The sequence below is a fragment of the Narcine bancroftii genome, chromosome 6, assembly GCF_036971445.1.
Source record: "Narcine bancroftii isolate sNarBan1 chromosome 6, sNarBan1.hap1, whole genome shotgun sequence".
Lineage (NCBI taxonomy): Eukaryota > Metazoa > Chordata > Chondrichthyes > Torpediniformes > Narcinidae > Narcine > Narcine bancroftii.
Window position 1 is genome coordinate 224,321,336 of NC_091474.1, and position 10,819 is coordinate 224,332,154.

At 39.8% G+C, this 10,819-nt stretch overlaps 1 protein-coding gene across 1 annotated transcript; it reads left to right on the plus strand.

Annotated features, from left to right (window-relative positions):
• The first annotated feature begins 9,499 nt into the window (after positions 1-9,499).
• On the plus strand, positions 9,500-9,907 carry LOC138737372 (uncharacterized). The gene has a single exon (XM_069888119.1). The coding sequence runs from the start codon at positions 9,500-9,502 to the stop codon at positions 9,905-9,907; it is 408 nt and encodes a 135-aa protein (XP_069744220.1).
• The last annotated feature ends 912 nt before the right edge of the window (positions 9,908-10,819 follow it).

Genomic DNA, 10,819 nt, shown 5'->3' on the forward strand with positions numbered 1-10,819 from the left:
AAATACTACAAAATGCAAATTCAATGTCCATGTTGAACCAAAAGGAGAAAAAGCTAATAGAGAGAAAGAAGAACAAAATAGGAGGAACCTGCCCACCCCCCAAGAAACAATAAAAAGTAAGAAAAGAGAAAGAATAAGAAAAAGAAAAGATTGGCTTCACCTGGGATAAACCCTACTCCCATCAAGGGACAAATAACCTGACATATAGGGCCCTCAGTGCTGTGAGCACCAGGGGGAAAGAGACAGGAGGGAGGAATTGTTAAAGATTTACCCCGGGGGGCGTGGCAAGATGGTGTAGGGAACAGACATGCCTTCCAGACCTCTCCTGACTCTGATTTATTGTTTAGTCTTTAAGTGCCCATTAAAGTTCTTTTAAAAGTTTATAAATAATAAGAGGTGTTGGATTAGTGCCTAATGGTTTATATGCAAAAAAAAGGTAAAAGAAAACATAAACAGACTGTTAAAAAACTACATTTTCCGAAATTGTCTGAGCCTACTTGTTTACAAGAAGCCAGGACTCAGCGTAGAATGGATCCAGAGGAGGACGTGCAGAGTTCGGCATTGAAGCTCCATTTTAAGCCGGTGAGGCTCTCTGAAGGTCGCACTCAACAGCTTTCAGAACAAGGGGCTGGACGGGTGCCAGTGTTTCGCACGGTGGCCACTGCAGGTGCTGTTGCTGAGGCTTTGACAGTTGAATCAGCTGGGGCGCCACCAGCTGGAGAGTTAAAGAGTTGTCATTCGACTGCTATAGTGGTGGCGCTGCAAAATGCATCTTCAATTACAACGGTTTTTCCAGACATCGATTCAGTGAAGATGATTAAAGAGATTTGGCTTAAAGATAACTCTGATCTTCAGTCTCCTGGCATTGCTGGGGGGACTTTGAGAGGGATTTTTATACGAAGTCAAACTGCTAGAAAAGATACTAAATTAAGGGAAGGGACAGAAGATCCCGTGGTCTCTAAGGAACAGCAAGACCCCATTATGCCTGAATCTACTTCTGTTGAAATGTCTGTTAAGGATCTTGAAGATAAGATATATTCTGTATTGAGTCACTTAGCTAATTTTGTGAACCTGTTTATTTCCAAGATTAATGCGATGGCGGAAGTCATTAATGGAGCTTTTAAGCTTGAAACCATTGAAAGATTTGAAATGTGTGATCAAGGTTTAGTCGATGCACAGGATCAACTGCAAGATGAAAATAGAATAATTGAAACATTGCAGATCCAAAATAAAAATTTAGCAAAAAAGGTTGATTATTTGGAGAATCAATCTAGACGGAACAACATGAAAATTGTTGGTTTGCCAGAAGGCATAGAAGGACCAGATCCAAGAAAATTTTTTACTGAATGGATTCCATGAGTGTTAGGACAGGATAAATTCCCTGAAGGTTTAATACTAGAATGTGCTTATAGAGTTTAAGAAGAAAATCTTTTTCAGGACAGAATCCAAGATCTGTTTTGATCCGTTGTTTAAACTATTGTGACAGAGAGACAATTTTACGTACGGCTATTAGAAATGCCCAGCAAAATAGATCTCCTTTGATGGTTCAGAATAATCCTGTTTTCTTCTATCAAGATTTGAGTCAAGAAATTATGTTTCAAGGACGCGAATTTAATTCTGTGAAAGAACGGTTGTGGAAAAAAAGACATAAGGGAACATTCAGGTATTCTGCGGTACTGAAGATTTTTTAGGATGGAAATTAGCCAGAGTTCTTTGACAATCCTAAAGAGGTTATGGACTTTGCTCAGTCTCTACCAATCATGCAGTTTCAGGAACGATGTAGTCCTTCAAGGTCTCCAAAGAGAGTAGAGATGTAAGGTGGGATCCAGTTTTTTAAAAGAAATGGAAGCAATGGTGACCGAAGTGGTAACGTTGATTTAAAAAAATAAATCTTTTATCTTTTTTTTTGAGAAGAGTTTAAAAGGTTTAAATAATGATGATAGTTTAATGAAATGGGAGTTGGGAGAGGGAACTGGGTGGGCACTAGTTTCCAGAAGTCATCAGCTACCTGTGAGTTATCTCACATCCAATATTTTGGGGGAGTTCCCACTTTGGGCGGTTTAAACAGGAGGAGGTAGTTGTGACCTCCAACCTGTTTTTTTTTTCTTTTTAATTTTTGGGTTAAGAAGTGAAGGTTTTTTTTAATTATTTTTTTTTAAAATAAATAATTTTTTTTAAAACTCTTTTTGTTTTCTGATTGTAATTGAGAGGGAATTAGGAGGTTTTTTTTCTCTCCTTTTTTTCTCTTTTTTTGGGTTTTTTTTTCTCTTTTTTCTTTCTTTTTTAAGAGGATGATGTCACAGAAGATAATAAGTCAAAAATTGAGGATGTTGAATTAGATTAAGAGGAAGATGAGGGGAAAGGTGATAAGAAGAAAAAGAAGAAAATTAAGTACAAATACATTGAGGGAGAAGAGTTTAATAAAATTAAGTTAATTTCGATAGAGAATTTTGAAGATGTTATAAATGAAGAATATGGAGAATTTTATAAAAGTTTGAACTTTTTTCTTTTTTTTATTTAAGGGGAGGGGAAGGGAATAAAAAGTTTATCTGATTGTTTTTCTAAGGGATGTTTTTGTTCTCTCCATGAATTATAAAGGAAACTTGGTATTAATGGAAATTCTGTATTTATGTATTATTAATTATGATTTTTTATATAACAGATATGTGGTTGATATATGATTTTAATATTTGAACTTAGTTTTAAAGTGGATTTCATTTGTTAAATACATGTATTATGTTTGATTTAAATATATGTTTAAGGGTATTATTTTAGTATTGATATTTTTTTTTGTTGTTAGTAATTTTTTTTGTTGTTAAGTTTTATCCTTTTTTTGTAAGTGGTGTTTTTTCCATTTTATTTACAACATTGTTAATTAATTCTTCACTCTTTATTTTGGGGGGGAGGGTTGGACTAATTTGAAATTAGATGATTAATGTTGTGTTATAATTATTGGGGGGGGGGTTAATTTGTGCAGTTTAATGATGTAGTATTCTATTTTTTATTATCTTATTTTTATTATTTTTTAAATGTAATTTTTATTTATTCATGTCATAAAATTTTAACATAACATATAACATAACATAACAATTACAGCACGGAAACAGGCCATTAGGCCCTTCTAGTCCGCACCGAACCAAACACCCCTTTCTAGTCCCACCTCCCTGCACAATGCCCATAACCCTCCATCTTCTTCTCATCCATATACCTGTCCAACCTTTTCTTAAATAATACAATTGACTCTGCCGCCACTATTTCTCCCGGAAGATCATTCCACACGGCTACCACTCTCTGAGTAAAGAAGTTCCCCCTCATGTTACCTCTAAACCTCTGCCCCTTAATTCTTAACTCATGTCCTCTTGTTTTAATCTTTCCTCCTCTTAACGGAAATAGTCTATCCACATTCATTCTGTCTATCCCTTTCATAATCTTAAATACTTCTATCAAATCCCCTCTCAACCTTCTACGCACCAAAGAATAAAGACCCAATCTGTCCAATCTCTCCCCATACTCCAGATGCTTAAACCCAGGCAACATTCTGGTAAACCTTCTCTGCACTCTCTCCACTCTGTTTATATCCTTCCTATAATTAGGCGACCAGAACTGCACACAGAACTCCAAATTAGGCCGCACCAACGTCTTATACAATCTCAACATCACCTCCCAACTCCTATATTCCATGCAATGATTGATAAAGGCCAGCATACTAAAAGCCTTCTTCACCACCCTATTCACGTGAGTTTCTACCTTCAGGGAATGATGTACCGTTACTCCTAAATCTTTCTGCTCTTCTGTATTCCTCAATGCTCTCCCATTTACCACGTATGTCCTATTCTGATTCTTCTTACCAAAATGAAGCACCTCACACTTATCAGCATTAAATTCCATCTGCCATTTTTCAGCCCACTTTTCTAAGCAGCCCAAATCCCTCTGCAATCCTTGAAAACCTTCTTCATTATCCACTATTCCACCTATCTTAGTATCGTCTGCATATTTACTAATCCAATTCACCACCCCATCATCTAGATCATTAATGTATATAACGAACAACAATGGGCCCAATACAGATCCTTGAGGCACACCACTGGTCACCGGTCTCCAACCTGACAGACAATTATCCACTACCACTCTCTGGCCTCTCCCTTTCAGCCAATGTTCAATCCATTTGACTATCTTAAAATTTATACCTAAAGACTGCACCTTCCTAACTAACCTTCCATGTGGTACCTTATCGAAGGCCTTACTGAAGTCCATATAGACAACATCCACTGCGCTACCCTCATCCACATTCCTAGTCACCTCTTCAAAAAATTCAATCAGATTGGTCAAACATGACCTTCCTCCCACAAATCCATGTTGAGTGCTCCTGATCAGGCCCTGTCTATCCAGATGTTTATAAATAAAGTTAAAAAAAAAAGATTTACCCCGATGTCACTTGGGTATGAATTCCATATTATTAAAAATACATCATTCCTGGTTCTGAGGTTATAGGTGATTTTCTCCAAGAAAAGTCAATATGCATTTTTTCTTCCAGTGGGGTAAACCTAGTTGGGAATCAGATTTCCAAGCAACTGCTATACATTTCCTGGCCCCTGCTAAAGCAAGCTTAACAAATTTTAATTGATATTTTGACAACCTCATTTTAGATCTTGTGTCTTCTAAATTCTCTAATAAAAATAATTCAGGTGCCTGAGGGTATCAAATTCCAGTAATTTTTTTTCCAGGGATAACCCAAATCTTCCCAGAAAGGCCTCACTTTAGGCATGACCAGGTTGAATGCAAGAAAGTACCTATTTCTTGACCACATCAAAAACATTAGTCTGATATTTCTGATTTCAATTTATTTAACTTTTCGTGGAGTAAGGTACAGCTGATGCAAGAAGTTATATTGCACTAGCAATCAGACCAGCAAAATAGATCAATTTCTATTCCTAAACCTGATTCCCACCTTTGTCTCAAAACCCCATTCTTGAATATAGATTCTAACATTTATGTAGAAAGCCTACCATATTATTCTATGCTGCTTTTGTAATACTTGTAATGGGGTTCATTGTAGCAGTGCAGGAGGCCATGGACAAACAAGTTAGATGGTCATGGGTTGGGGAATTAAAGTGTCTGAGAACTGGAAGCTCAGACTCACTCCTGTGAGCTGAACATGGGTGTTCCACAAAGCCAATTATCCATTTTGCATTTGTGGAGGAGGCTACATTGTCCACCAAATGCGGAACCCTAGCTTCGAAGAATTGTAAATGGGTCTTTGGATGGTGAGTAAAGAAAAGATGAAGGGACGGGTGTTGCATCTTCTGCATTAAAATCACCCTGGTGAGTACCATAAAATGGGGAATAATGGGTGGAGATAAAAGAGGGGGGCACAGTTTAGAATCAGAATGTATTGTCATCAAGTTGACACAAAATGTGTTGTTCTTTCGTAGCATTACAGTGTAAATATTGCTTTAAAATTACATTTAAAAATCAATAAATTAGTGCAAAAATTAGAGAAAGTGAGGTAGTGTCTGTGGTTCATTGTCCATTCACAAACCTGATGGAAGAGTGGAGGAAGCTGTCCTTGTATCGCTGGATGCTCGTCTTCAGGCTCCTGTACCTCCTTCGTGATGGTTAGCCCAACACAATTACAACGCCAGCAATCTGATTTCATATCTGGTGCTGTCTGTAAGGAATTTGTACATTCTCCCCATGTCAGCATAGGTTTCCTCCAGATGCTCCTCCAAAAATGTATGGGATTTGTAAGTTAATTAATATATTTGGGCAGCATGGGCTTGTGGGTCCATTCTATATGTCTAAATATAATAAAAATATAATAGACTACGGAATTGTGAAGGGAGTGATCAATTCAAAATGCTGGAAGGAAGAGGAAGAAGTGTCTGGTGGTGGAATCATATTGCAGTTGCCAGAATTTGCAAAGGATGAACCATGGGAAGCAGATGGGGTAGAAATTAAGGACCGGGGAAACACCTTCAAACATTCGTAATCACAGAGAGATACATCATGGAAACAGGCCCTGTAGTTCAAAAAGTCTGTACTTACCATCAACCATTTAGTTACATTCCCATTAGCTCCCCAAGATTCTACTCACTTTCACAATGGGACAATTTACAATGGCCAAATAACCCACATATCTTTGGGATATTGGGAAAAGTGGAGTACCTAGTAAAAATCCATATAGTCTCAGGGAGAAGGTGTGAACTCCACACAAACACTCGAGATCAGGATTGAACCCAGATCTCTGGTATGGTGAGGCAGTAGCTCAACAACCTGCACCCCAGTGCCATCCTGTGGCTTCCCTTCTACCATTATGAACAGAGACCTTGACAGCATCTCTGTTGTCCACTGATCGCCCCTTCTAATCTCTAATGTCTCTGCAACTTTTCCTTTATGTATTGTCTACACAACCCTCCCTGATGATCACTGTTTCCCTAGTCCTCGCAATCTACATTCTCTCACCTATCTCCTGACCTTCATTCAAACCATATTTCTGCAACCCCTTATTCAAGCCATCGCGATCCCACTATCCCCCCAGGTCATTCATCTGATCTCCATTGTTTCCCCTGCCATTTCACCCAACATTGTCTATGACCCTCTGGACCATCATTGTTCATACAGACCTCCCTTTTCTCTTCAGGTTTCTCTCATTTCTATGATCTCCTAGCCCATCTAATCTCCACTATCTCTTGTTGCAAGCTCTTATTTTTAGTGTTATTTTGGGGGTTGGTTCAGGGTGCAGAACACTCACAGATTTCATAACAACATGTTTACAGATTCAGAGGCACCTAGGTCCAAACCATATACAGAGTTAATGCTCTCAACTAAGAACCAGAACAATGGATTGGTTACCCAAGGAAGATACATCTGTTGAGAGAGGTCATATGATTATGAGTCATGTTTTTGGGACATTAAAACAGTTGGCTGAGGGTTAAGTTTAGATTTAAGTTAATTAGTTATATTATTAATAGTTATTAATAAATATATTTTAAAAAAGAACACTGTCTTGGTGAATTTCTATTGATAGTCTATGACGTAACACTCCCCATTACTCCTAACTTGTATTATTTTAACTAGACTTTAAGGTCTATCTTTTCCAAGCCACAGATCCAGCTACCTTGCCAGTCTGCAAATCTATATTACTCCACAGCCACTTCTGTTCTGCAGTGACTCCCCAGTTCTTGCAATCTCCACTGGCCCTTCAGCATGCCAGGTCCCCAATATTTCCACTGGTATCCCATCTTCGGGCTCAGCCTTTACCATCTTCCTTACATCAGATTCCAGCAATGAAAGCTTTTGTGTTCCGGCTTATCACCATCCAGCAGCTGTGTCCATCTTCACCCCAGCCCCTGTTCTGGCTCTCAGCTCCACCTGTTCCCTACCCCACGTTGATTCATCTGCCCATCCTTCACCCTTCCTCAGTCCACATAGCAACTGCCACTGCCTACCTCACCTCTTCTCCTCTGTTTACACAGATTACTTACCCTCTCCACTCTCAACAATACAACACACACCTAGTTGTATGTAACACAACTGAATGCAGTGAATCAATGGGAAGATTTGTTGCTTTCTGAAGCTGAAATCTACGAAGGAAAGATACTTGATGTCGGAGAAGGAATTAATGAAACAAAATGGCCTGATAGTGTTGCAGGCTTCTGTTATTTTTTAGTAAAGTTACTGTGGGGGATTAGAACGGGGAAAGATACTCACAAACAACTTGGCATCGAAGCCAAAACTGTAAACCAGCATTATTGTTCTCAATTGAAAGACTGAAACAATGGATATTTGCCTAAGGAAGACAACTGTTCAAATAGAAGACCATCTGCTGATGATCCAGGATTTGAAACTGAAAACCAGAATTGATCAAACAAGTCATGCAATTGAGACACTTGAAAAAAATATTTTTATTCATCAGAAAGTCATCTGAAAAGACAGAATAGCAGTGACCCTCAGGTGAGAGGGTCACTTCTGCTGCTTCTCTTTGTCAGAAGAGAGCAGTGATAATGAGGCCATTGTAATGTTCATTTTTGATTGACCCATGTCTGGATAAAGGAAACAGGATCAATCCTGTATTTGGATCATTTTGTTTAACTTATGGCTGGGTTTGTGGAAAAATTGTGGAAGTCACAAGTTTTGTACCCCTTCGCAAGGAAGAGGGGAGTTGTGACAAATCATTTGCATGAACGAACATTTCTCTGAAACCAAATTGACAAGAATTTGTGAGTTTTGAGAAGACTGATGACTCAGTGTCTCACCTACTTCATAATTACATATGAACATCAGTTTAAAGGTTCTGAGTTTCAATGCAGGATTTCTAAGACATTGAACTTTGAATTGACTTTTCAGAATTGTGCCTAAGCGTAATGGTTTAGGTAATCCACACACACATATACATTTGCGTATAGTTGGGGTTAAGTTTAGATTTGAGTAAGATGTTATATTATTAAGTTTTTAATAAAGATTTTTGTTTTAAGATAGCATTGTCTTGGTAAATATCTCTTGCTGCTGCTCTACAATGTAACAATACATTGCCTCACTGGAATGACCAAGATAATGTAATTGCAATTTCATATTAAGGTGGTATCATCACAGTAGTCTGCTCTTTTAATGTATAAATCAGTAATGTCAGAATAACTTACTGTTTCTGTTGTATTGATAACCGTGTAATGAAATTAGAAACCACTGAAAACATTCAGATTTAATTTGAAATAATCCAGAAACCAAAGTTGTCTGCAATGTAAATGACCGACTGTCAGACAGTCCACTAGGAACCAAACAAATGAGTTACACTGGGTTTCACGTATGAGGCCATGAATATAAATATTTCCCTTTGTTCATGTGGTCCGAGGAAGCAGCAGGTAAAGAAAGGCATCTGTGCTGGTTAAATACTGCACCAAAGAAATAGGAGGAACTCGGGATCTCTTCGCTTGTGCTGGAGGTGTGAATCAGAATCAGAATTTATTGTCATGAACAAGTCACAAAATTTGGTGTTTTGCGGTAACATCATAGTGGAAACATACATATTATAAACCATCTTACAACATCTTCCAGTTAGAAGAACTATGAATGGATCAAATCTTCCATGGTGGAAAAGGTAGGTTAGGGTCATTGATGGTAAGTAATGAGGGGAAGGATTACGATTTCAAAATAAGTGATCAAATCTACCTTTGGAGTGACTTCAACGTGCTCCCAGGATGCTTGTTGCATTCTATTTGCAGAAAGTCCAGCATTCACATCACGACACTGGGTACTGAGTTAAGTGGTATTTAATTCCCATCTTTTGAAGAAAGCAACCTGTCTCAATTAAGGCCATTTCAGGTGAACACTCTGCCTTGAGGCCGGCAACAGGAGCGGATTGAAAACTACAAACTCATCTTTCAGACAGTAGGCCTAAAATGTCCCATTCATATCCAGAGCCGTCTCTTAGAGCCCTCCGGATCTGGTGGAGGCGGGGAGACTGGTGCCACAGCACCACCTGTCATAAATATCCGGCATAGAAATGGCCATCTTCCCTACCCATAATCCCCCACGCAGGTGGATTATGCTAGGGAAGACCATCATTGCTATGCTGCATTGCTGGGCTGTCACAGCCTGCACTGGCCACTCGATGTCCCCCACTGGCTGCCCCTGGCCCGACTGCCACCACAAACCTCCCCTTCCCCAACAGCCCCTGCAGACCTCCCCTGCCCCGATGGCTGTCCCTGCTCCACTGACCACCCCTGCCCCGACGTCCCCGCCAGCTGCCCTTACCCCAACAACCCCCACAGACCTCCCCTATCCCAACGGCACCAACAGACCTCCCCTGCCTCAACGGCCCTCGCGGACCTCCCTTGCCCCAACGGTCCCTGCAGACCTCCCCTGCCCCAATGGCCCCTGCAGAGTCCCCTGCCCTGATGGCCCCCACTGACCTCCCCTCCCCAGTGGGGTGGGGGCTGTCAGGTAGCGGGGAGTTGTATCACGAACTAATGGATTCATTAGCCTGCCCTTAAACAGCTGCTTAGTGCAGCTGGACATCCAGGTGAGTCAGTGGAGATTATCCCTCTCCAAGGAGGGTTGGCATCAGCGCCTCAGAAGTGCTCTCAGCACATTAAGGTAGATAAGTATTTAATCACAAGGGGGTATAATCTTCGCCTTTACACAAGGGCATTTGGTCCACCTGAAAGGGGCTTTAGATTGCAGAAAGAAAGGGCATGAAATATTAGGGCAAATTTGGAGGCATTAATCGAATTAATAGGCACTGCACTGCACCTGGAGTCCAGTGAATTTCTTTTTCATTCTTCCAACATTCTGTTAATTGTCAATATGATGCTATTCACCTTAACGGCATTGAAGAACATTTGGCTTATCCTGCCTGTACCAGTATTTCACCAGAGCTATCCAAAACTACTTGCACTATGTTTGCATTCTTCAGCTACAAATGTATTCTAGCTTAAAATGTTTAATCAGCCAACCTTTAAAAATATCATTATTTACACCTCATCTCCTCATTTTTAATGCTAGACCTAAATTGGGAGTCCAGATGTAGTATCTGGCCGAGTATTAAAGATCTGTGCTGACCAACTTACCAAGGTATTCTCAGATATCTTAAATATCTCACTCCAGCAGGGCATGGTACCCACCCATTTCAAACAGGTGTCAATCGTACTGGTTCCCAAGAAGAGTGTAGTAACCTGCCGTAATGACTATCAACCAGTAGCACTCCATTACATCAACAGTGATGAAGTGTTTTGAAAGGCTGGTGATGAAGTATATCAGCTCCTGTCTAAGTGGTGACATGGATCTATTCCAGTTCACCTATTGTAGCAACAGGTCTACAGCG

Excerpts from the sequence above, each read along its gene's own strand:
- LOC138737372 (XM_069888119.1), top strand. The coding sequence starts at position 9,500 with ATGGCCATCTTCCCTACCCATAATCCCCCACGCAGGTGGATTATGCTA.